This window comes from Malaclemys terrapin, chromosome 1 (assembly GCF_027887155.1).
Source record: "Malaclemys terrapin pileata isolate rMalTer1 chromosome 1, rMalTer1.hap1, whole genome shotgun sequence".
Lineage (NCBI taxonomy): Eukaryota > Metazoa > Chordata > Testudines > Emydidae > Malaclemys > Malaclemys terrapin.
In genome coordinates, this window is record NC_071505.1 from 305377507 (window position 1) to 305405376 (window position 27870).

Sequence of the window (27870 nt, forward strand, 5' to 3'; positions counted from 1 at the left end):
TTTGAGATCACAAAGTGACTAGAATTTGATATCTACAGTAACTAATATGTAGCCTATGGGATGATTGTAAGGATTGCAAAATATCTGCTATCATGAATTACAGTTTCTAATTCTTTTTTTTTTCTGCAAAACCAATTACAAACATAACATTTATGTTTTGGTTTTATCATTTTAAATCTACAGTGTAGGTACACATTTACAATGACTGACATTGCTTTTAAAAGTGAAGAAAATGGTCACTCACAGCCATTTCAATAGGTCTCTGAATATCCCAGATATCCCTGGTGATACAGTTATGACTGAGATATCTGTGAAGAAAGGACTATAATGTTAAGACTAAAACAACAGTACCTGAATCTAGATTAGACTAACAACCAAAAAACAAAACAAAACTGAAAGCTTCTTGCAGTTAGACATTGATGTGACAACACTTATGGAATATTTATGGATGACTGTAGCAACCGCCTTTGTGTTTTTAAAACCCTGGATGATAGCAATTTAACTTCTGTCTCTTACAGAGGTTCTGTACTACAAGAACAAGACAATTTGATTTAATCTTTCTTTTCTTGTGTTGTTAGACATTTAAAACTACTGTGGATAAAATATTTGCAAATCTTGCTCTATATGGGGGTGAACAACTATAACTTGTTGTGTTCCTGTGTTTCAGTGAACAATATTTGCCTTGATCCTGCACAATTCCTTTTAAGATGAATGCAGGCCTAGTAATAAGAACTCTTAGTATTTATATAAGCTAACATTCAAATGTTGATTCCCAAAGTTAGGCATCTAACTCCATGTTAAGGGACCTAAATAAGTAGCTTGATTTTTCAAAGATGCTGAGTACCTACAACTCCCACTTGAAAATGTCAGGTCTTCACTATCCCTCAAAAAATCAGTGTGTTGTTTGAAATAGACAGCAAAATTTGGACTGAGGTGCCTAACTTTAGAAACCTAACTGACTAAAATGCTTTGTAAACATCAAACTAATGAATCCTCATCACCACTGTAAGGAAAATATAGTAACTGATTATTATTATAGGTTGACACTAAGACACAAAGAGGTTAAATGATTTGCACATACTGTAGTCACAAAGCAAATTCAGAATCAAAGCTGGGAACAGACCTCAGGAGTTCCTGGTTCCCAGCAATCTTGCTGAGGCCACTGCCTCTTGATTGACCAAGGGCTGGTCCACACTAACCCCCCAGTTCGAACTAAGATACGCAACTTTAGCTACGTGAATAACGTAGCTGAAGTCGAAGTACCTTAGTTTGAACTACAAAGTACTTACCGCAGGTCCAAACGTGGCAGGCAGGCTCCCCCGTCGACTCCGCATACTCCTCTTGCGGAGCAGGAGCACCGGCGTCGACGGCGAGCACTTCCGGGATCGATTTATCGCGTCTAGACAAGACATGATAAATCGATCCCAGAAGATCGATTGCTTACCGCCGAACCCCAAGGTAAGTATAGACATACCCTAAGATTTGAAAGATAGAGCACAGCTGAAATTTCCCATAGGAATATTTTTAGCAACCTGTAAGTCTTACAAAATTCAATTTTATAAATTATGCACATTCTATTGTATACACTAGACAATTAGTTATATTAAAAAGTAAATATAAAGCAAGAGATTACTCACAATATCTGAAGTTTGTATAATCCAAAAAATGCTTTCCTTGAAATAGTTTGAATGCAATTATGTTGCAGAAATCTGATAGGAATAAGATTAAAAAAAACAGGGTAATTATCTTTCACAAACATCCTACAATTGCAGATGTTTCATAATCTCACATTTACCCCTTCTGCCATGTAAGCCTGCTAGGCTAAATTCATTCCAGGTGTAATATCTCTGAAATAAGTGGAGTTACACTGGGGAGGAATATGGTTCAATATTTCCCAACGAGAATGAAACTCTCTTGACAACTTCTTCACCTTTACTCTCTGTGTCAGTCTGTAGGGGATGCTGTCTCTCACTGCCTCAAGGAACAAGTTCATTATGTCTGTGGAACATAGTCTCATATGTCATAAGGACATAATATGCACAGCAGTATGGGGGAAAGCCCTATAGAGTTTCTCACCAAGCTTATAGTGTTCTGAGTTTTATCACGCAAGGACAATCCCTATTCACATTCAGGGATGCACTTACAATATATTATCATGTGCACTGAGAGGAAAATAAACCCTACTGTGTTTACACTTTATTAAAATAGAAGTAATTCTAGTGCCAGCCCATTCTTTAAATTATGTGACCCTCTCAAATGATTGTAGTTTCTGAAGGCTGCCAGTCTGTTCTGAATGGAAGGCAGTTTGGGCTGTCATTAGGACCTGCCTAATAACAAACACATAACCTCAAATCAGATGGAATAATCTCATATACTGTGTTCTTGGAGGATTTACTAAGATTTACTTAGTCTGCTATATGAATTCCTGACGTTTTAGCTGTCACTCTTTTCTCATGTAGAAAGGCCAGGATTATATGTACCTAGTGCTTTGTATGTACAGTTCAACCCTATGAAGGTTTATCTGAGAGTGACATTTGGTATGAAGCGGTTATCAGCACAGCTAATATTTTTGTTGTTGTTGCTAGTAGCTATATTTAACAGAATCACGGCACATTTTACCAGACTGTATAATTTACACAAGAGTTCCTCTTACTAAATGAACATCAGATTGGTTTCTATAGTAACACTGATAAAGCCATACTTAAAGCTTCATACATTGAATTCCAGTAAAAGGTCATCTGATGCTACCATTTTAAAAATTCATTTTTGTTGATGTGGGGCCCAGAAGTGCCACAGAGGATCACGGCCTGATTGTGCTAGACACAATACAAACATGAAGGACGACAGTCCCAACCTCAAAGAGCTTATAATTTGCACATGAGATACACATTTCATAGCTCACTCACTTCTGTAATAGGCCAAACCAAATCCCGGGATCCAAACACACGTGAACTTGGTGGGGTTCAAAATTAGTATCTAGAACTTTTATTACAATTCAGGCCCATCTCTAGTGAAAACAGTGGAAATTAGAAAGTTCCCAGGGAATTAACTGATATCCCAATAATAAGTATTTAGCAGTAGGGATATATTACCAACAGCCTGACCAGGATAGTGATAGTGACTGTGAAATGCTCAGGGAGATTAGAGAGGCTATTAAAATAAAATACTCAATAATAATGGCGGATTTCAACTGTCCCCATATTGACTGAGTACATATCACTTCAGGACGGGATGCAGAGATAAAGTTTCTTGACACCTTAAATGACTGCTTCTGGGAGCAGCTAATCCTGGAACCCACAAGAGGAGAGGCAATTCTTGATTTAATGCTAAGTGGAGCACAGGATCTGGTCCAAGAGGTGAATATAGCTGGACCGCTTGGTAATAGCGACCATAATATAATTAAATTTAACATCCCTGTGGTGGGGAAGACACCACAATGGCCCAACACTGTAGCACTTAATTTCAGAAAGGAGAACTACAGAAAAATGAGGAGGTTAGTTAAACAAAGTAAAAGCTACAGCACCAAAAGTAAAATCCCTGCAAGCTGCATGGAAACTTTTTAAAGACACCATAATAGAGGGTCAACTTAAATTTATACCCCAAATTAAAAAACATAATAAGAGAACCAAAAAGAGCCACTAGGGCTAAACAACAAAGTAAAAGAAGCACCAAGAAGCAAAAAGGCATCTTTTAAAAAGTGGAAGTTAAATCCTAATGAGGAAAATAAAAAGGAGCATAAACTCTGGCAAATGAAGTGTAAAAATATAATTAGGAAGGCCAAAAAAGAATGTGAAGAACAGCTAGCCAAAGACTCAAAAAATAATAGCAAAAAATTTTTTTTAAAGTACATCAGAAGCAGGAAGCCTGCTAAACAACCAGTGGGACAACTGGAAGATCGAGACGCTAAAGGAGCACTCAAGGATGATAAGGCCATTGCGGAGAAAAAAAAAAATTCTTTGCATCAGTCTTCATGGTTGAGGATGTGAGGGAGATTCCCAAACCTGAGCCATTTTTTTAGGTGACAAATCTGAGGTACTGTCCCAGATTGAGGTGTCATTAGTGGAGGTTTTGGAGCAAATTGATAAACTAAACAGTAATAAGTCACCAGGGCCACATGATATTCACCCAAGAGTTCTGAAGGAACTCAAATGCAAAATTGCAGGACTACTAACTATCATCTGTAACTTATCATTTAAATCAGCTTCTGTACCAAATGACTGGAGGATAGCTAATGTGATGCCAATTTTTAAAAGGGGCTCCAGAGGTGACCCCAGCAATTACAGACCAGTAAGCCTGACTTCAGTACCGGGCAAACTGGTTGAAACTATAGTAAAGAACAAAATTGTCAGACACATAGATGAATATAATTTGTTGGAGAATAGTCAACATGGTTTTTGTAAAAGGAAATCATGTCTCACCAATCTACTAGAATTCTTAGAGGGGGTCAACAAGCATGTGGATAAGGGGGAATCCAGTGGATATAGTGTATTTAGATTTTCAGAAACCCTTTGACAAGGTCCCTCACCAAAGTAAGCAGTCATGGGATAAGAGGGAAGGTCCTCTCATGGACTGGTAACTGGTTAAAAGATAGGAAGCAGAGGGTAGGAATAAATGGTCAGTTTTCAGAATGGAGAGAGGTAAAAAGTGGTGTGCCCGAGGGGTCTATACTGAGCCCAGTCCTATTCAACTTATTCATAAATCTGGAAAATAAGTAAACAGCGAGGTGGAAAATTTGCAGATGATACAAAACTACTCAAGATAGTTAAGTCCCAGTGTAGTGGGATGGTCACCCACTCCTGCCCTGAGGGGTTTAAAACAGCCCTGGAGGAGCGCTGTGGAAGGGCAAGATGCCTGGGCTGATTGGGAGGAAGCAGGCTCAGCTGGGGCCACGTCCCAATCAGGGCCCAGCTGGCCCTATAAAGGCTTGAGCCAGGAGCTCAAGCAGAAAGCAGTCTCTCTCTGACTTGAGAGGGAAACAGGCCTGGTTGCTGGGGAACTCACCCAGAGGACCTAGAGGGAGGCAGGACTGGGGAAAGGCCTTAGGAGCTGGGAAGCCCTAGGCCAGCAACTCCCCAGGCTGCAGGGCCTAGTTCTAGGCCCACCTAGGTATTGGGCTTGCAGAGGGGCAGCCGGAGTGTGGATAAAGGCAGCCAGTCCAAACCCCGTGTTGCCTATGATGATCAGCTGATAGACTGCAGTCCGCCCCAGGGTGCGGGGGCTAAATGGAGACTAGCAGTAGCCATGACTGAGGTGACGTGGGGATATGGGGGTGGGGCTTCCCCTGGGGTGGGGAAACCCAGTAAGATGGTGGGGTACTGCAGGAGGCAGAACCCTGAGATAAGGGCACTGGGGTCCTGGGAGGGACACGGGGGGGGCCAACAGCAAGCGGATCACCGGCCAGCAGAGGGCATTCCTGGGTCGAAGAGCCAATTCCTGAGGATGACCAGCAGGAGGCGCTGCAGGGGTGAGTCTGCACTGTGCTACACCCAGGCAGACTGAAGAGCTACAAAAGGATCTCTCAAAACTGGGGACTGGGCAGCAAAATGGCAGATGAAATTCGATGTTGATAAATGTAAAGTAATGCACATTGGAAAAACATAATGCCAACTATATGTATAAAATGATGGGGTCTAAATTAGCTGATCTCAAGAAAGAGATCTTGGAGTCATTGTGGATAGTTCTCTGAAAAATCTACTCAATGTGCAGCAGCAGTCAAAGTGAACAGAATGTTGGGAATCATTAAGAAAGGGATAGATAATAAGACAGAAAATATCATATTGCCTCTATATAATCCATGGTACACCCACATCTTGAATACTGCATGCAGATGTGGTCGTCCCATCTCAAAAAAGATATATTGGACTTGGAAAAGGTTCAGAAAAGGGCAACAAAAATGATTAGAGGTCTGCAGCATCTGCCATATGAAGAGAGATTAATAAGACTGGGACTCTTCAGCTTGGAAAAAAGACGACTAAGGGGGGATATCATAGAGGTCTATAAAAGCATGACTGGTGTTGAGAAAGTAAATAAGGAAGTGTTGTTTACTCCTTCTCATAACACAAGAACTAGGAGTCACCAAATGAAATTAACAGACAGCAGGTTTAAAACAAACGAAAGGAATATTCTTTCACACAACACACAGTCAACCTGTGGAACTACTTGCTAGAGGATGTTGTGAAGGCCAAGCCTATAACAGGGTTCAAAAAAGAATTAGATAAATTCATGGAGGACAGGTCCATCAATGGCTATTAGCCAAGGTGGGCAGGGATGGTGTCCCTAGCTTCTGTTTGCCAGAAGCTGGGAATGGGTGACAGGGGATGGATCACTTGATGATTACCTGTTCCATTCCCTCTGGGGCACCTAGCATTGGCCACTGTCCGAAGACAGGATACTGGGCTAGATGGACCTTTGGTCTGACCCAGTATGGCCGTTCTTATGTTCTAAGGGTCAGCACCATTATTCTTACCTGTGACAGGGTCGGTAGCTCACCGCTGTGGCGCCTCCTCCTGGCCGCTTCGGGGAATTAGTTTTGCGCCAGTAGAGCGCCCTCTTTGGGTGGCGTTCTGCCTGTCATCTCGCCTCTGTGGGGTGCACGGACTTGCGTTGCTCCCGACGTCGGCGTCCTCTTCTGGAACACTGCCCTCCGGCAGTGTCCCTCTGTCCAAGCACACCCCCTTCCGGGGGGGGGGGGGGTTAAACAACAGCCCCACACCTTCAAGTCCGATCCTCACCGTCTAGGATCTGGTGTGGTTCTGACCGGCCGCTCCCTGCGGCCCGTGGCTGTGCATGGGGTAGCACAGCAAACAAAGGGGGAAAAAGGGGGGGGGGGACTCAGGCCCACCCACTACTCTGAGTCCCGGTCCAGAGGCCCTCATGTGACAGTCTCACTGTCCTCCTACTCCTTACTCCTCTAACTACCCCTCTGGACCGCTTCCCCAACAGCCCTTCACTACGCTAGGCCTCCTCCTCCCAGGCCTGCCGCCTAGCAGGCTATGGAGTAGGGCCTTCTCCCACTCTCTCAGGCTGGCCTGCACTGCGCTGTCCATGGTGCTGGCCTCCCAGCTCTGGAGACAGACCTTCCCCTCTGAAGGCCTGGGACAGACTGACTGCTCCTGCTCTGGGCAGCCTTTTATATGGCTAAGCCGGGCCCTGATTGGCTGGCTCCAATCTGTCTTCTTATTGGCTCCCAGTAAGCCCTCTCTTGATTGGCCGCGTGTCTGCGCAGGCGCCTAGGCCTGCCGCAGCCCAGTCTCTCTAGGTGTGGGGTAATCGCCCCACCACATTACCCTTAACCATTTTTTTTTTTTTTGGTGATACAAAGAAGTGTAGGCGATAGTAGGGAATATGACGTCCTATGCATATGGTGGGACAGCAGATTTTCCCCAAATTCTACAAACATATTCAGGTTGTGTTTAGCCATCTCATTTGTTTCTACAGCACTTTTATTTCAGAGAGGAAAAGAAAGGCAGGAAGTTGTATTTATGCATGTACAATATTGAGGTTTACAGTAGGGTTACATTGCTTGAAACAAGTGGAACAGATTTTAAATTAACATCTACACATTTTAGTTCAGTTTCTATGCAATCACAAATTTCTGGATACTGGAGGAGACCTAGAGGGGGGAAAAAAGCATTTATGACTGTGTAACATATGGATGACTATGATCTGCTTAATACAGACTGTTTGTGTCTTTTTAAAACCTTCCTTCAGAAAAGGAGGGGATATTTATATGGATCACAAGAACATCCAGAGTTATATTAGTAAGGATTAAAAAAAAAATTGGAAAAGCTATGAACACCATGCTTCAGGGCATAAGCCAACCTTAAAGGGGGATATTAGAAAGAAACTGTCCCCTATTGGCAGATGATTCCATAACTATCTATTCCAGTTTCTTGCACTTGCCTGTGAGGCATCTGATACTGGATGCTATCAGAGACAGGATACTGGATCAGATGGACCGTGTTGGTCTGTTCCATTATGGCATTTCTTACTCCTACCCAACTTTCTGCAAGAATTTGCTTTATATGAAGATTTTTGATGATGATGCCTCTCCATCTTAGTTTTGGAAAGACTTGGGAGTGTTCAGGAAGAGAAACCTACAAATGCTGCTTCTGCACTCATATCAATCCTACAATAATGGGCTTTCCTCAGTGATAACAGGGCTCTAACGATCAATCTTTTTAAATGGAAGCCAGACCTGTTTGGTGTGGCTCTTGATCCCCCTCTGGTGGTAGTTAGGCCAACTAGAGATTGATGAGCCTACTACAATCTTGGCTAATAGCACAGAGAAGGGGGTTAGCTCTGGCAGTAGAGGCTCATATGTTAACCTCCCAAAGGCCAAGGTTTGATTCCTTATAGTGACAACCCAACCAGAAGGCACAAGTGTGAAATAAACATCATTGGATCTTAGCGCTTTAAAAATTGTGAAAGCAAACACAAAAAGATAGAAGCAAAACTTAAATATCATAAGCTTGTACATATGAAAAGCTAGTGTTGGGATGGGTGCTTCAGGGCAAGAGCCATTGTGTGTCTTATAGCTGTACATCTAAAAATTAGTACTTTCCAAAGTTCTCTGATGAAACAATTTTCATTGAAACATTTTGCAGAGATGGTTCAATTTTGGCATGAGTCTGACAGTACCCAAGCAGGTTTCTGATGTGAATCTGCCTGGTTTCCTGCCAGCTTACCTGTCTGGCTCCTCAGTAGCCCACTTGGTGGGCTGCTGGGGACAGGGCCGGCTCCAGGCACCAGCCCACCAAGCATGTGCTTGGGGCGGCGCCTGGAGGAGGGCGGCGCGGCGGGGCGCTGTGGGGCGCTCCGGCCGCTGGGGAGAGCGGAGCCGCAGCGAGCTCGCTGCCCTCCCCCCGGTGCTTTGGCCGGTCGGGGAGAGTGGGACCCTGGCCGGGCTCGCCACCCTCCTCCCGGCGCTCCGGCTGGTTGGGGAGAGCGGAGAGCTGCGGCGGGCTCGCTGCCCTCCCCCCCAGCGCTCTGGCCACCGGGGGCTCGCCACCCTCCCCCCCGGTGCTCTGGCCGCCGGGGAGAGCGGAGAGCCCCGGCCTGGCTCTCCGCCCTGCTCCCGGCGCCCCAGGCTCGGCGCCCTCCCCTGCCGCGCTGGGGGGGGGGGGGGGGGCGGCAGGTGGCTTTTTTGCTTAGGGTGGCAAAAAAGCCAGAGCCGGCCCTGGCTGGGGAGCCCTGACTTCCAGTTCTTCAGCAGCCAGGGGCGGCGGGTGGCTTTTTTGCTTAGGGTGGCAAAAAAGCCAGAGCCGGCCCTGGCTGGGGAGCCCTGACTTCCAGTTCTTCAGCAGCCAGGGGCGGCGGGTGGCTTTTTTGCTTAGGGTGGCAAAAAAGCCAGAGCCGGCCCTGGCTGGGGAGCCCTGACTTCCAGTTCTTCAGCAGCCAAATTGGAACGAGACCAAATTTCTAAATCCTCTGCGAAAGAGAATTACTGATTTCTGCACAGTTGTCCTAAAAATAACAACTTGACACAAGTGACCAAATACATTAGCATTTTTCACACTGTGCCCTTCTGCTCCATGCTTGTGTGCATGCAAAAAACTCTGTGCTCTGGAAAACATAGGCAACTGAGCTGATCTAATAGCCTAGAGAGCCCTTTAATAAAGGTTAATACATTAATTTAATGGAATAATTCAGAAGTATAAAATAGATTAAGCATTTCAATCTGATCAATATTAAGTCAAAATGGTAATCAAATTAAAATAGAGAAGTGTATTGATTTTTTTTTTCATCTGGTATTACTTACAGCACTCCTGTGATATGTCCAGATAATTTGGCTTTCCATGGACCATGTCAAAGATATTTGCTCATCCACTATTATCTCCTATAAAACAGTGTTAACATTTGTCAGCTGCACTATAAATAAGATATCAGCTTGTAAAAGGAAGTGGGAAAGAAAAATATGAAAATGATTACATGAACATCATCTTGTTTAGAAAGAGGGAGAGAGCCATTGCCTGTTTGGTCAAAATTTCATAGCAGAACATATATCACATAATGCTTCAAAGACTGAAGTTCTTTATCTGGAAAGGACTGTTTCATCCCATGACTCAACTGCCCACTATTTAACTCATTTCTCAACTTTTCTCCCAAAGCCAGATATCATACATTCACATTGGGTTACCAATATACCTTTTTTATCTGGTATTTCCCATGCCCTACTTCTTTTCTTTCTAAACTATTAAGTTACCTTTTCCATGTTTTCTCTACGTTTTAGTGGGGGATCCAAGATGTATTTCAATGGGTGCTGTGACTGCTCTGCGCCTCTGAAAATCAGACTACTTATTCAGGTGGTTAATGTTAGGCTCTCAAGTTTGAACGTTTATTTATCAGGTGAAGCAAAGGCTTTCACCATGCTTTATTTAGCTATTTGCAGGCTTTGCTATTTTTCACTTTTTATTGGAATGGAATGCATTATATTTTGTATATGTCATTCTACAATTTCAATTGTGAAGTAATGACCATGAAACAGATTTTAATTAGTAATGATTGTTGCAGACAACTCACCCTCTCCTTTTAGAATGTTTGACAACTATTGCTTGGGGTCTCTCTGGTTTCTTAACAATAAATGATCATTTAGGGTTAGGTTGTGGCTTTGGATTACATGGTCATGCAGAGGAATAAGTCAGACCTCGGAAGTGTACAAGAATGTGAAGGATATTTCGCACTTTGGTTCAGTTAGGCTGTCTGTTCCAGACCCGTGGGCGATATCTATCAAATACCCTGGAAGCTAGAGGGAAAGTGCAATGATTTGAAATCTCAACAGCCAAAATGAGTTTGCCCCTTTTTCTATAAGTAAGGATACTATGCCCAACACAGCCAGTTCAAACTTTAAATTAATATTCCAAAATATGAAGTTAATATAGACTTAATTCTAAAAAATGGTATGCTGAAAAAAATAACTGAATATTGAAATAGGAGGATTAATACAATAGTGCATTTTTATATACTGTAGCATAGACACTTGAAAGGTAGCTTACAATGAGAATCAATTAAAATCTAAAATGAAGACAAAAATGTTCTAAGGCAAGATATAAAGGGAGAAAACTCACTGGGAAGACAAAGATTGTATCAGATTCAATAACTGGTGTAGCACAGGTACAAGAATGACCTCAAATTTCAGACAGGCTCATGGAAAATATTGAAAGTAGACCAAGGTTGGAACAGCCAAATTAACTATTAGTGGTTATGTAGGTTATGAGACTGGAAAGCAAAACGAAGAAAGCCCATGGAAAATTTAGAAAGCAAGGAAAACAGTTTTGAATAGAACAAATGGAAGTTAGTGTCATGGGACAAAGAAGACTCCTTACACAGATGGAGAACTTCAGTCATTGAAGCACTCAGTAGTAACATATGGTGTAATCAGGAGCTGGCAAAGTTAAGACAGGCAGATAAATGGATGGGTATTAGCCAAGGAAGATGTAAAATGGAAAGTCACCTGCACAAATGTCCATATTTAAAGCTAAAGGTAGAGGGAACAGGCTCATGGAGAAGAATAGAGGGAAAAGGAGGAGATTTGAGGCACCTAATAAAATAAGTGATGAAACAGAAGATATAAGACATCCTCTAGAAATGAAACAAGCAGTTACAGAGGTAGGATTCAAAACAAGAGATCAGACTGCTGGATGCACTGGCTTCTGATCCAAGATGTTTAAGAGTAGTACCAGAAAGTTCAATAGAATGCCATGTAGACATTGAATAAAATGGGAAGAGAAGGATCCAGGATCAAAGGTAGAAAGAATTTTATTAACCATCTGAAAAAAGGGCAGGCTCCTTGCTCTGATTTACATCTCTTTTTAGACTGTGTGGTCATGCAGATGGAGCAGTGTGTGCTTCCCAGATTGAGAAAGGAACTTTCTCATGAAACTCACTGAGACACTATCAAAGTGGAGACATGGCTCTCTCTCACACAAGACAGTTAAGACTCTTGTACCACCTTAGATCATCATACAATGGAAATTCTCTCTTACAGTATCTGGCACTTCCACTGGCAAAGGGTTTAACATAATACTCTCTTGTGCCTGTGAATCCCACCTCCCCAACTCTCTCTCTGTCACACACACACACACAAGTTGTTGGGATTCGCTCTCAGGAATGATATATAGTGTTCACCCTGCCATCCTCCAAGAGATTTTTGCTAGAAAAGGGAAGCTATCAAGTGTGGCCAGAGCTGTACAGGAGTTTTACCAGTGGAGGCTGCCTGGGACATGGGTTGAATCAGTGCCTCCTTTAGACAGCTTGGCTCACTCTTTCCCGGTGAGAATTGCCCAGTTTTGAGGCTGCACTGGCGGGCTCCAGGCCTTCTGGTTTGCAATTTTCCTCTTTCACAGCAAAAAATAGAAAATAGAAAACAACGTCGGGGTCGGTCCAGGGGCCGGTTTTGTTCAACATCTTTATTAATGATCTGTATTAATTGCACCCTCAGCAAGTTTGCAGATGACACTAAGCTGGAGGGAGAGGTAGATATGTTGGAGGGTAGGGATAGGGTCCAGAGTGACCTAGACAAATTGGAGGATTGGACCAAAAGAAATCTGATGAGATTCAACAAGGACAAGTGCAGAGTCCTACACTTAGGAAGGAAGAATCCCATGCACCACTACAAGCTGGGGCCCAACTGGCTAAGCAACAGATCTGCAGAAAAGGATCTGGGGATTACAGTGGACAAGAAGTTGGATATGAGTCAGCAGTGTGCCCTTGTTGCCAAGAAGGCCAACGGCATATTGGGCTGTATTAGTAGGAGCATTGAGAATAGATCGAGGGAAGTGATTATTCCCCTCTATTTGACACTGGTGAGGCCACATCTGGAGTATTGTCTCCAGTTTTGGTCTGCACACTACAGAAGGGATGTGGACAAATTGGAGACAGTACAGTGGAGGGCAATGAAAATGATTAGGGGGGCTGGGGCACATGACTTATGAGGAGAGACTGAGGGAACTGGGGTTATTTAGTCTGCAGAAGAGAAGTCTGCACTTTCATGTAACTAAGCAGCACAATGGTTGGAGGAAAAGTATGGAATTGTGGTTGGGACAGAAGATGCTCCATGAGAGGAAAATGTATAGCTGATTCCACAGCATAACTTGATATCCCTTCTCAACATCTGGGAGACCCAGAGTGAGGGGGTACTGTGGTGGGCAGAACCCCTGGGCAAAGGGCACCGGGGTCTGGGAGGGACACGGGGCCAGCGGCAGGTGAGACACCAGCCTGCAGAGGGTGCTCCGGGCTGGAAAAATAAAGCTAATTCCCGAGACGTCCAGCAGGAGGTGCGCACTGGTGAGTTGTCGCACCGCCACACCTGGTTAAAGAATTCAACTTTGAATTGTTTGGGGTCTCCTATGGGATTATCCCGTGCCTCGTAATCAAAATGTCTTCTTCTTTGGTGACTCTTGTATTCTTGAATAGGTGGGAAAATAGCTTCAGTGTGAAGTTCCTCTGCCAACTTCGGTGCACTCTTCAGAACGTTTGGAAATCCCTCATCTGACCGGTAAGACTGTAGGTATGACTTTGCTTTGTCCAGTTGTTCCATTGCTCCAGATCAAGATCAACACCTTGGAATCTCTTGCTTACAACATTTATTTCAAACAGTATGTCATGCCACAACACTAAGCCACACAGATATTTGAAGTTATGTATGTTTCTGGTGATTCCATTTCCCTCTGCCACTGTTCTCCTACCAACAGTACCTGTCATAGCATTATCCTCCATAATGGCAACTATGGCATCATCTATCTTCCCAATTTGGTGTTTGATAGGCTTTATGGCCTCCACTCGACTTTCCCATCATGTGGAACTCGGTGGTTTCACTGTAAAGAGAGGATGTTCCCAGATGTTGCTTCAAAATTTGCCATTGATGAGTTGATGCAGAGAAAAATACATAGATGCTTTGAATTACATTAAAAAAATTCAGCAGCCTCACTAGAAGCTGATGCTGCATCACTGGCCACCAAGTTCAATGAATGAGAACTGCATGGCCAAAAAAAAAAAAGCTTGAGGGTTTAACTCTCTGATCTGTGTCTGCACTCCTCTGTTCTTTCCTCTCATGTTGGCACCATTATCATAGCCCAGACCTCTCATGTCAGCTTTCGCAATTCCCGTATCTTCCAGCTTTTTAAGAAGCACATTTGTCATATCAGCTCCTGTAGTATGATCAATGTCAACAAATTCTAGAAAATGCTCTCTGACAGTCACCATTGCAGGGACATTTTCACTAGGTTCTGTTGTTGTTACAAAACGCACCATTAAAGTCATTTGTTCCGTATGGCTGATGTCAGGTGTACAGTCCAGAATAACAGAGTAATATCTTGCTGACTTCAGATCTGCCACAATCTTCTGTTTGACTTTTGTTGCCAGTAACTGTATGATGTCATTTTGAATTGTTTTCCCAAGGTGGTGGTGTGTGTACATTTCTTGGGTGGTGACTCTTCTTAGATGCTCCTGGAGTACAGCATCAAACTCAGCCATCAGCTACGCAATTTTAAGTAAGTTTCCATTGTTCGGCACATACAGCTGATCTGAAGTGCCATGCAATGCTAGGTTTTGGGTAGCAAGCATTCTCACAATGGCAATGAGCCTTTTCAGAACATTTTGCGATTAAAGAGACTCTGATGCAATCTTCTCTTGATCCTGATCATCTATGGTGGCCTTTAACCTTAGTCTCCTCTCAAGCTCTTTCCACCTATGGAATGCTCTCTGGTGATTTGCTGCCTTCTCATGGCATGCCAGATTTCTAGTCAGATTTTTCTAGTCCTTTGTTCCTGTAGAACCCAATGTGGCTGGAACACTAGACTGGAAGAGTTTGCAACAAAAACAGTATTCAGCATACTAGGTTTTTGAATACATAAGCCATGGCCTCTCCACTTTGTCACCATTGGGGATTTCATGCCAGTAATGTGTTGGATGGAAACTTCTATTTTCATTGTCTTTGGGGAACATGAAGTTTTTCACTTGTTGTGGCCCATGCAGTACAAGGAAGTCCCTCAGGCTACTGCTCAAGTGGGTCCATAGTCCTGGATCATCTAGACTTAAGGAACTAAACTCAGCAGCAGCTGTTTCTCGTGCCTTCACCACACTCTTCTCTGATCTACACTTTTTATTCAGGAATGTGCATGGTTACATCCACTTGAGATGGAGATATGGATGCTGCAGTAGCTGCCAGGTCACATGTACTCTGACGAACTGGCATTTCCTCACCACTCACATCCTCACTGGGGCTGGAAGGCTCACTGTGAACATCTGTGTCTACGTATCTCAGGAGAGCTCCTTCCTGCTTAGATAGAAAAGCTTCCTTTGCTTTCTTTCTTTTTCTGAATGTTCCCCCATAGGGGCGTTTTCTTCTTTCACTCATGACTGCAGTTCTGTGCCAGCTGTAGTGGCTCTCAACACTCAATTGAAGGGGATAAATAAGCAGGCTGGTAGCAGGGCCTGAGTGAGGGAAGATATCAGTGTCTTAAGGGCCTAACTGGCTCCTACTACTTCAGTTGACTGCCTGTTCTCCTCAAGTGGGTTCAGGGAAGCAGCAGGAAACAGGAAGCTCCCTGAGAAGCTGGTGTTATTCAGTCCAGGCTCCTGGGGGTGCTAGAGAGGTACATAAGAGGCTCCGCCTCCTTTCTCTCCCTGCAGCTCCTGCTGCTTTCTGTTATTCCCTCTCACCTTTTCTCCTGCCTGCCTGTTATGTCTCTTGTGCCCTCCTTCCTCCAGCACAACACTCCACCATCTCTGTGCATTGAGAGCAGAGAGAATACATATACACCAGCAGCAGACACAATTTTCTACACTTTGGGTCCTAGTGGCGCCCTCTCCCCTCCCCCGCAAGTCTGGCACCTGAGGCGGCTGCCTCAGTTCACTTCATGGTAAGGCCAGCCCTGATAATATCCAGCCTAGACCTCCCCCACTGCAACTTGAGACCATTGCTCCTTGTTCTGTCATCTGCCACCACTGAGAACATCCAAGATCCATCCTCTTTGGAACCCCCCTTCAGGTAGTTGAAGGCTGCTATCAAATCCCCCCTCACTCTTCTGCAGACTAAATAAGCCCAGTTCCCACAGCCTCTCCTCATAAGTCATGTGCCCCAGCCCCCTAATCATTTTCAATGCCCTCCCTTGGACTCTCTCCAATTTGTTCACATCCTTTCTGTAGTGGGGGGCCCCAAACTGGAGGCAGTACTCCAGATGTGGCCTCACCAGTGCCCAATAGAGAGGAATAATCACTTCCCACGAACTGCTGGCAATACTCCTACTAATGCAGCCCAATATGCGATTAGCCTTCTTGGCCACAAGGGCACATTCTTAACTCGCACTCAACTTCTCTCAGAGTAGCAGCCGTGTTAGTCTGTATCCGTAAAAAGAACAGGAGTACTTGTGGCACCTTAGAGACTAACAAATTTATTAGAGCATAAGCTTTCGTGGACTATAGCCCACTTCTTTGGATGGGCTGTAGTCCACGAAAGCTTATGCTCTAATAAATTTGTTAGTCTCTAAGGTGCCACAAGTACTCCTGTTCTTTTTACTCAACTTCTCTTCCACTGTAATCCCCAGGTCCTTTTCTGCAGAACTGCAGCTTAGTCAGTCGGCAGACTTTGATACGAACAGGCTTCTTTTAATTCATTAACAAACTCGTTGGTTTTGCCTCTCCGACATGCCTAGGTTGCAGTAGAATTACTTTTCACAGCTCTATGAATCTTGGAGATAATTAAATGAAGTTTACTTTTGGTTGGAATACTCTGTCCTGTGTTACAGTGACCGGTTATAAACAGGTAAATGAAACAAAATAGAGCCTATATATATATGGCCATTAGAGGGCAGTAAAATACCATATTTTTAAATACCACCAGGTAATTCATGATAAGCCCTAAAGTAGCTTCTGAAGATTAATAAATCACTCAGATAGCAGCAGCTGTTAAAACCAAGTGCTATCACCAAATCGATTACTGTACATTTATATATGTGCTCAGGTTTTATAATACATTCATACAGTATCGATACCTAAAAATTATCAATCAAAAAACAAACACCCATTTCTTATTCTGCATCATTTTTTTTTTTTAAACACGCAACAAATGTGAGGTTTCCTAATGTGATTCCCTGTAATGGCATTCCATAAACAATAGGGAAGTGCTCTATTTAAGATATGGACATTCAGCAACATTTTGGGGGTGGGAAGTTAATATTAGATACCAGCTGGAGCAGATGGACAATTCACTTTTCATTTCATTTCTATGTGCTTGGAACCTAGCTATCTGAGGGCTTGTCTGTATGGGAGTCACACTGGTGATAGACCACTTTTTCTCTGTGCCATACTACTGCATTTGCAGATAGCAGCCACCCCTCTCATTTCAGAATGAGAGAGGGGTGGCTGCTAAGGAATTCTCTCCGACTGCCCCATAACATTGGAATTCACTCCTTTCCTGCCTGGGTCTGAAACAGCCTGAATTTGCTCACACACATTAGGAGCATGCGGCAAAGCCTACCTACCCTTATGACAATGGTTTGTGCTGAGATCGTTTCAAGTTTTTATTGCTGATTACTGCTGGTTAGGAGACAGATGTAGAGACTGGAGTTGCAATAAGGGAGCTGTTCTAATGTCTGCATTTTAATTATGATAGTGGCACCTAAACTGAGTGGTAGATGCCCTTTTCATTTACTCTGGTAGGACTCAAAATAAATAAATATGGCAATAGACAGTATGGTAACAGGTGCTCTAGTAATAACTTCTTTCATACTTTTTGTTTCTAGCCAGCCAAACTGCAGTAATAAAAGAAATGTGTTAACCTATGTAATTAAAAGGCGAGTCATCATATATTCTCTATTACAGTAAAGCAAATGGTGAAAACATAAGAAAAATGAAGTAGCAAATTAAAGTAAAAATTATTTACACTGATAAACCTCCATCCACTACAACAAAGGAAACCATACTTTGTTTAAAAGAATTTTATAACATGAATTCCTTTTTCATGAGAAATGCCTCCATGACATGTTCCATCTTTCTTCCACCGGGTCCTCTGGACAAACATTTTCTCCAAGACATGGTTTTTCCCTCAGAATGGTATTTTGTTAAATTTGTTTGCTAAATACCATATTTAAAATTTCTGTACCTTATTAGTAATCACCGGTAAGTTTCAACTTGAAAACTGTTGTTTATTATGGGATTACTTTTCAAACTTCTACAAAGAATGTTATCTCCTTCCAGTCTCATTTCAGTAAGAACCATTTATTCACTTTTTTGGTCAGGAAACAACGAAATGTGATAAATACTTTTCATTATTGAAAGTGAAATCTTAATGAACTGAAAAATCATAATTTTGGAAAGTTTGTTTAAAAAAAATACTGTGGCTTTCCTGTATCATAGTATTAATTAAAACTTTTCCAGTAGAAATAATTGTTTCAGACATCTTTTTTGATATTCAAGATGCTGTCATATACATATAATGCTAAATTTAAATGTGTGTATACTGAAAAGGCTTATTTTTGTGTCATATTAGCATTTCAAATACATCTCTTATTAGATAATTAATGAAATCAATGAAGGCTTGGTAGTAAATTAAATGTTTACTTTTTTCTAAAATGTAAGGAAATACATTCTCCTACTAGCAAGAAGCTTGCAAAGATTTTGCAAAGATTTATTAATCTAAATATTTTTACAAAAGGACAAAATGTAAACATTTAATTTTACATTGAATAAATATGAATTCATAGTTTGTAGTAATTGAGGCTAGACATGGGAGCAGTATCAAGAAATCAAAGATAAGTTGTCTGCTTTAAACAATAAACCATTTATATTTTTTTTAAATAAAATTGTCTAATTGAAAATGCTTTATTTTTTTCATACTGGAGTGCATTCAGTCTCATAAGAGTAGTAGGAAAGGAATTATCTTACCTTTAATTTCTAACAGAGCAACAAGGAGCAGAAGTAGCATTTCAGGCAGTCTGAACCTAATAAGATTAAGAGAAGTAAGGGTATGTTTACAGCAACTGAGTTACACTTATGCACCTGAGCACCTTAGAAGCTGCTCTCATATAACAAACTCCAGTGCAGCTACGTACGTTACCAAGCATGTTCACAGCCAGCTTCTTGCAAACACTGAGGGGTAAGTCTCTTGTCACCCAGCAGGTTGTTAAAGTTATTTAAATCAAAGTAAAAGTTTAGTCTGGTTGCTTGATTACTATGGACTGAGTTCAAGAGAGCAAAGGACCTTAGTTTTACTGGATAGGTGAAATAAATTCCGTTCTCTTTTTATCAAAAGGGATAAAATATTTTTTTTAATATTGTACCCTGGTAATGGATTCACAAATCTGTAAGTCGGTTTGCAGTTGTCATCTCTGGTATTTTGTTATATGCGATGTAGTTGTAGCCATGTTGTCCCAAGATATTAGAGAGACAAGGTGGGTGAGGGAATATCTTTTATTGTACTAGTTTCTGTTGGTGAGAGAGACAAGCTTTAAAGCCACAGAGAGCTCTTCTTCAGATCTGGGAAAGGTACTCCAGCATCACAACTAAAATGTATGGTGGAACAGATTGTTTAGCAAAAGTAGTTAGCACAAATAAAGGACTATTCTACCTTGAAGGAGAGTTTTGTCTCTCTCACCAAAAGAAGTTGGTCCAATAAAAGATATCACCTCACCCACCTTGTTGCTTTGGTATTTTGTGTCATTTTTGTTTTAGGTCATTCAGGTGCCTAAATATGGGCACCATCCTGCAAACACTCCAGCCAGTAAGTAAACTTTATATAAATGAGTAGTCCCGTTGAACTCATTAACACACTAACCCCCAAGGGTGGGGATCCAGACCCTGAAAGAGTGCACATGCAGCATTTAGATTCCCTTCATGGAAACCAATAAAGAGCAATGGGGAATAACAGGAAATAGTTATGTGCTGTTGCCAAGGGCTCAGTTGAATTAAGTAAAAGAGGTGCTATTAAATCTCTATAGAATCACAGAATATCAGGGTTGGAAGGGACTCAGGAGTTCATCTAGTCCAACCCCCTGCTCAAAGCAGGACCAATTCCCAACTAAATCATACCAGCCAGGGCTTTGTCAAGCCTGACCTTAAAAACCTCTAAAGAAGGAGATTCCACCACCTCCCTAGGTAACCCATTCCAGTGCTTCACCACCCTCCTAGTGAAAAAGTTTTTCCTAATATTGAACCTAAACCTCCCCCACTGCAATTTGAGACCATTACTCCTTGTTCTGTCATCTGGTACCACTGAGAACAGTCTAGATCCATCCTCTTTGAAACCCCCTTTCAGGTAGTTGAAAGCAGCTATCAAATCCCCCCTCATTTTTCTCTTCTGCAGACTAAACAATCCCAGTTCCCTCAGCCTCTCCTCATAAGTCATGTGCTCCAGACCCCTAATCATTTTTGTTGCCCTCCGCTGGACTCTTTCCAATTTTTCCACATCCTTCTTGTAGTGTGGGGCCCAAACTGGACACAGTACTCCAGATGAGGCCGCACCAATGTCGAATAGAGGGGAATGATCACATTCCTCGATCTGCTGGCAATGCCCCTACTTATACAGCCCAAAATGCCGTTAGCCTTCTTGGCAACAAGGGCACACTGTTGACTCAAATCCAGTTTCTCGTCCACTGTAACCCCTAGGTCCTTTTCTGCAGAACTGATGCCTAGCCATTCGGTTCCTAGGCTGTAGCAGTGCATGGGATTCTTCCATCCTAAATGCAGGACTCTGCACTTGTCCTTGTTGAACCTCATCAGGTTTCTTTTGGCCCAATCCTCCAATTTGTCTAGGTCCCTCTGTATCCTATCCCTACCATCCAGCGTATCTACCATTCCTCCCAGTTTAGTGTCATCTGCAAACTTGCTGAGAGTGCAGTCCACGCCACCCTCCAGATCATTAATGAAGATATTGAACAAAACTGGCCCCAGGACCGACCCTTGGGGCACTCCGCTTGATACCGGCTGCCAACTAGACATGGAGCCATTGATCATTACCCATTGAGCCCGACGATCTAGACAGCTTTCTATCCACCTTATAGTCCATTCATCCAGCCCATACTTCTTTAACTTGCTGGAAAGAATACTGTGATTTGCCCTTGGTGAATCCATGCTGACTGTTCCTGATCACTTTTTTTCTCCTCTAACTGCTTCAGAATTGATTCCTTGAGGACATGCTCCATGATTTTTCCAGGGACTGAGGTGAGGCTGACTGGCCTGTAGTTCCCCGGATCCTCCTCCTTCCCTTTTTTAAAGATGGGCACTACATTAGCCTTTTTCCAGTCATCTGGGACCTCCCCCGATCCCCATGAGTTTTCAAAGATACTGGCCAATGGCTCTGCAATCACATCTACCAACTCCTTTAGCACCCTCAGATGCAGCGCATCCGGCCCCATGGACTTGTGCTCATCCAGCTTTTCTAAATAGTCCTGAACTACTTCTTTCTCCACAGAGGGCTGGTCACCTCCTCCCCATACTGTGCTGCCCAGTGCAGTAGTCTGGGAGCTGACCTTGTTCGTGAAGACAGAGGCAAAAAAAGCATTGAGTACATTAGCTTTTTCCACATCCTCTGTCCCTCATTCAGTAAGGGGCCCACACTTTCCTTGATTTTCTTCTTGTTGCTAACATACCTGAAGAAACCCTTCTTGTTACTCTTAACATCTCTTGCTAGCTGCAACTCCAAGTGTGATTTGGCCTTCCTGATTTCACTCCTGCATACCTGAGCAATATTTTTATACTCCTCCCTGGTCATTTGTCCAAGCTTCCACTTCTTGTAAACTTCTTTTTTGTGTTTAAGATCAGCAAGGATTTCACTGTTAAGCCAAGCCGGTCGCCTGCTATATTTACTATTATTTCTACACATCAAGATGGTTTGTTCCTGCAACCTCAATAAGGATTCTTTAAAATACAGCCAGCTCTCGTGGACTCCTTTGCCCCTCATGTTATTCTCCCAGAGGATTCTGCCCATCAGTTCCCTGAGGGAGTCAAAGTCTGCTTTTCTGAAGTCCACGGTCTCTATTCTGCTGCTCTCCTTTCTTTCTTGTGTCAGATCCTGAATTCGACCATCTCATGGTCACTGCCTTCCAGGTTCCCATCCACTTTTGCTTTCCCCTACTAATTCTTCCCTGTTTGTGAGCAGCAGGTCAAGAAGAGCTCTGCCCCTAGTTGGTTCCTCCAGTACTTGCACCAGGAAATTGTCCCCTACATTTTCCAAAAACTTCCTGGATTGTCTGTGCACCGTATTATCTCCCTATTATTATTCCCTTGCTATCCCTCTCCTACCATGTACTCAAAGGCATTTGTTCAGAAACCTCCAAGATGCAATAACCTACTTGTTTCCAGCCACAGAATAAAATAATTGCCAAGAAATATGCAAGAATCTCTGGGCCAGATCCTCAGTTGGGGTAAATTGACATGGCTGCACTGAATGCAATAAAGCCATGCTGATTTACTTCAGCTGATGAGCTGTCCCCCTGAGTTTTGATGGCACTGGCATACTTCTCAAATGTCACTTATTCTGAGAGATGTCACTCATTTTAGTTACCAGCCTTCCACACTAATTGGAGGTATCTTCATGTAAACTGTTTACATCAAACAAGAACTATTACACTGAGCTTACAGAAGGAAGTTTCCTGTCTGAATATTTTTGTCTCTCTCTTTTTGAGTCTTTGCCACACAGTCTCCTACACATATGGGCCTTGGCAAGTGGAGCTAGATGATTGCTGGCTACTGTACTTTATGCATAGCCTGTGGTACAAGTGACACTGTCATAATTTTTAGCAGTTGTTTTGCATCTCAGTTTACAATTGTGGCGGGGGGGAGGCGCGGGGGAGATGGACAAAGAAGTCAGTCATTAAATTGGTAATTAGACATCTATTACCAGAGGCTCACTGTTAATTTTGTAATTTTAGTATAAAATCTGTCTATGAGCTCAGTGAGGAAGATGCTCAGTTTGATTGATTTGGCTCTGTGTATTTCATGCGTTGAACAGAAGGGATGAATTAGCACTGACACAGTATTAGCTAGGTAATACATTACGGCCAAATCTTAGTCCCTGTGCACAGTTCAAGTAAACAGGCAGGGCATAGGGAGTTTCCTGGTTTGCCCAGGAAACTCCTGATTTCTGACACCCTGCTCCTGGCTCCTAATCAGCTACTACAATGTCCCCTTTTCACTGGCAGAGCTGCAGGGGTGACACTTGAGACAACATCACTATGATTAAGTTTCCTGGTGGATTTCAGCCAAGGAGACTGCACTCAAAACCATGAAGTGGTGACTAGAAAGGGTCTATGTAGGGTGTCATTTTGACCAAATCTGTACTTCTCAGGGGCCAGGGAAGGCTTAGGGACAGCACAGCCTCATCACAAAGGTTGTAGTAGATCTGTGTGTGGGCAGAGAGGTGACTAGGCTGTGTCTCTGTTTTGTCAGATGCTAGCCCTAGCTGGTATGGGGCCTCAGCCCCCTGGTCTTTCTTAGAGCCTCCAGCATGCTGTGGTACTAGCCCGTAACTGACCCAGTATCACCAGGGGCACAATGGCTGAGCAAGCACAGTCGGTACTTCAGCTGCTAAGGCTTTATGGGTCCTTACAGCTGATGGGTCCCAATGCACATATCAACTGCCTTCACCACCACTCTTCTCAGGGAATCAGACACCCTGGCCTGATACCCACTCCTTTCAGCAACTGTGGAATCTTTCCCAGCTCGCAACCCATCACCTTCATGAGCAGGACGACAAGAACATCAACTTATTCATCATGCTGCCCCCTGCTGACCCATTATTGGTCTGGGTGGAAGATCTGGCCAAGGGGAGACAATGACCCTTCATGGGTGGGAGGAACAATATGGAGACCTGGCCTTTTAATTATGTTCTTCTGTCATCAAAAAGAAATTAGAAATAATTAATGGTGAGACATTTGGACCTGAGTAATCTGGACAGCTGACATGATTTATGTAGCTGATGTAATTATGCGTTGGTCCCAAGTATGCAAATTAGGGTATTGCCTCATTTACATATATTTCCCAGATTTCTTAACTTTTTGCTTCCTCAGATTTGGTATTGGGTGGGACGGAATCCTTCTCCGAGTCCACAAAGCAGAAGCAAAACTATCACAGGACTGCTAATGCAACTATGGCTACAGCAATCTCTGCAGCTATTGTAACACCTTCCAGCCCCACCAGAAATGCCAGTAAAAGCTATCTTATAACAGTTGTTGATTAAAGTAAAGCATAAATGTTTAATTATGTGTTCTGTTTTTCTAATCAGCTTTATCCAATTCTAAAATTTACTGAAGCAAAAATCCAAGAATCCGTGTTGACAAAATGCTGAAGCTTGCAATTACTGTGTTGAATGTTTTTTTTTTAAAGGGGCCTTTATCAACTGAAAATGGTAAGTGGTAGGAAATTATGCAAATAAGGTACATGATTTAATACTGTTAGTTTACAATAAAACTTTTTTTATTTGAGAACAATCTACTTACCAGACGAATATGAAGACAGATCACCTTATGATGTTACATTCAAATCTAATGCCAAAATGCCTAATCAACTAATGAGCACTTTTTATTGAGTTGTAAGGACCACAGGATTTGGTCCATAAAATATATGGTTGGTTTAAGATAGAGAAATATAGATTTAGATTTTTGTACTTCTACTAACACATGATTTGCATAAAGAACATATTTCATTTTACCTCTATTGTCTAGAAGCACTCTGAGAGGCCAGCAAAATTCTACTCAGCTTTTATTGTTCTCCTTTCAGTACAGCCTTAATCATTTTGGAGTGATCCAAGTGAGTCATCACTTTTGTCATCACTCACTCCTGTGGTGCTTCCTGTGTTTTTGATGCAGGAGTAACTCAATACATTTCTTTTGTCAAAACTAACATTAAACATTGCAAATCAGTTAGCAAGTTTATCTTTGGAGATATTCTAATACAAAAAGCAAGGGCACATATCTCAAAACCAAAAATGCATGTCACATTTATAGGATGGGGGACTGTATTGTGAAAAGCAGTGACTCAGGAAAAGATTTAGGACCATGGTGGATAACCAAATGAACATCAGCTCCCAGAACTGAAAAACCTGCCTTGCAGGGAGAGACTAAAGAAACTCAATTTATTTAGTTTATCCAAGAGATTAAAAGGTAGCTTGATCATATTCTGTAAACACCTATGTGGGGAGAAGATTTCTGTTAGTAGATATTTTTTAAATCTACCAGACAAAGTCAGAGAAAGATCAAATGGATGGAAGCAGAAGTTAGACAAATTCAGACTAGAAATAAGGCATACATTTTTAAACTATGGGATAATCGGTTTACCTAGGTATGTGGGGGGTTCTCTTTTACTTGAATTTTTAAAATCAAGATTGGATAATCTACTCTAGCTCAACCAGAAGCCACCAGGCTTGATGCCAGAATCGCTTGTTGAAATTCGATGGCCTGTATATGCAGAAAGTCAGACTACATGAACATAATGGTCCCTTCTGGCCTTAAAATCTACCATCTGTGAATAGCGTGCCCAGAATGTGTGTCTCTGTAATCTCTGGAGTACTAGCTGTTTCACTATTAACATACTTTATGGTACTCAGGTTTTCAAACTTCATTTATTTCAAGATCATTTCTTCAGCTAGTTGGTGGCATGTTGACTCATTCATTCCCTTTATTTTTCAAATTTTTGGTTAATGATCAAAACTTCAGTTCCTAAATTGGTTATAATACCAATGATAGGTGTGTGTGGGGTTTTTGGCTGGGGGTGGGGGGGAGGGAGGGTTGGTTTTTGTTTGTTTGTTTGTTTTTCTCACTGATTAGCAAAATTTTCACTTTTCACCAAATTTTCCGAGCATCTCTATGTACCAAGTATGATCTGGTATAACTGATCTCAATCAGCACTGCAGTTTACCCCTCTCTTCTTGGTAGATTGCCTGATATGACCCACAGAATTACCTGGCAATTTAGATGCTCGCTTAAGCTTCAAAAGAAAAACAAAGTCTTTCTCAATCATTGTTTTGCTCTATTTATTCAAAATAGGGGATACACCTTTTGCTAATGGGCATTTTTATTGAATGCTCCTGCCAAATAATAGCTCTGAAGATATTTTATCACATTTCAATCATGTTGCTTTATAGCTCACATACATACATACAGATCTTCCCTACTACCTATGTTCCTTAACTCTACATATAGCAATCTATTTCACTGTGCTATTAGTCTCTGTCCATAGTTAAACTGGTTCAAAATATTGACATTTGTCTATGTCTTTTTGATAGTTCAGTACCACTATGTCCTTCATGTAAACACTTTCAAATCTGATATGTTAACACAGAAAGCAATATGATTTGGTTTCCCTTAACAACAGTCTACAACTGTGATGGGTTCAATCACAGAGACCCCCTTGGGACTGTCACCTGATGTGCTGGAATTACCTCTGAGCTCATTTTCCCTGCCAGCTTGGGACTCCAGAACTCTGCCTTGTTGAGCCAGACATGCTAGGCTGCTGCAACACAGACTCAGGGTCTGGGCCATGCCCCCAAAGCTGCAGACTTTAACCAAAAACAGCTCAGCATGTTACCTCTGCAGCACCCAGACACTCAGTCCCAATGGGATCCAAACCCCAAATAAATCCATTTTACTCTGTATAAAGCTTATACAGGATAAACTCATAAATTGTCCGCCCTCTATAATACTCATAGAGAGATATGCACAGCTGTTTGCTCCCCCAGGTATTAATCACTTACTCTGGGTTCAATAATAAACAAAAGTGATTTTATTAAGTATAAAAAGTAGAATTTAAGTGGTTTCAAGTAATAACAGAGAGAACAAAGTAATTCACCAAACAAAATAAAGCAAAAACACGCAAGTCTAAACCTAATCCATTAAGAAACTGATTACAGGTAATATCTTACCCTCAGAGATGTTCCAATAAGCTTCTTTCACAGACTAGACTCCTTCCTAGTCTGGGCCCAATCCTGTCCACTGATACAGTCCTTGTTTGTTCCAGCAGATATTTTAGGTGGTAAGCAAGGGTTTTCTGATGACTGGCCGCCTCCTTTCTTCTGCTCCACCCCCTTTTATAGCTTTGGCACAAGGTGGAAATCTTTTGTCTCTCTGGGTCCCCACCTCTCCTTCTAAATGGAAAAGTACCAGATTTAAGATGGATTTTAGTATCATGTGACATGGTCACATGTCCTGTGAGACCCCAGCCTCCATTCTTCCTGGGCTTGCTATGTACACAGGAAGGTTTGCAAGTAAACAGAGCCATTTACAGGTCATTGATTCTGAAGCACCCTTAATGGCTTCCACTTAATATGTTTACATCAGTAATACAAGTTTATATCTTATTGTCCTACCTCCAGACATAGAAATAAAACATGAAAACAAATAGGATGAACACACACAGTAGATTATAACCTTTGTAATGATACCTTACAAGATACCTTTTGCATAAAGCATATTCCAGTTACATCATAAGCATATTTTCATAAAGCTTCTGGAGTGCAACATCACAACAACTTTGTAGAATTTCTTTTTTTGTAGCCTCTGTCTACATGAACTTCCACATTACATGAGAGACCTCTGAGTGACTGTAGCAAGTTTATATGCAGTTATTTCCTTTTTAATTTCTTTGCCTTAATACTCAATTGAGATCAAGGTTGCAAGGTCTAATTTTGCTGGGAGTTTTAACTCATTACACGTGCACATGCACCCCATCTTGTGAAGCACTCCTAAGAACCTTATTTAGCAGTTACTCATCAAAGTACTATAACACTGGTAGTGTGTGAGAATTTTTTTCCAAGCATCCCATTTTTCATAATGGTTTGCTGTTCGTGTGCACTCCATGTCCTCTGAGCCATCTTAGAAAAGTTGTTTTTGCTAGATGCCTTGGGATGCATCTATCCACTAAAATAATCACTCTCATCACCCA

The 27870-nt window shown here is 42.3% G+C and overlaps 1 protein-coding gene across 1 annotated transcript in view; it reads right to left on the bottom strand.

Annotated features, from left to right (window-relative positions):
* Window positions 1-27870, bottom strand: part of RXFP2 (relaxin family peptide receptor 2) — a 59443-nt gene that overhangs the window by 29916 nt on the left and 1657 nt on the right. The window contains 8 exon segments of the mRNA XM_054034345.1: window positions 245-280; window positions 282-308; window positions 1638-1709; window positions 6467-6568; window positions 7507-7612; window positions 9761-9838; window positions 18883-18938; window positions 26852-27073. Of these exon segments, the coding sequence (XP_053890320.1) occupies window positions 245-280; window positions 282-308; window positions 1638-1709; window positions 6467-6568; window positions 7507-7612; window positions 9761-9806 (389 nt within the window). The 5' untranslated portion in view covers window positions 9807-9838; window positions 18883-18938; window positions 26852-27073.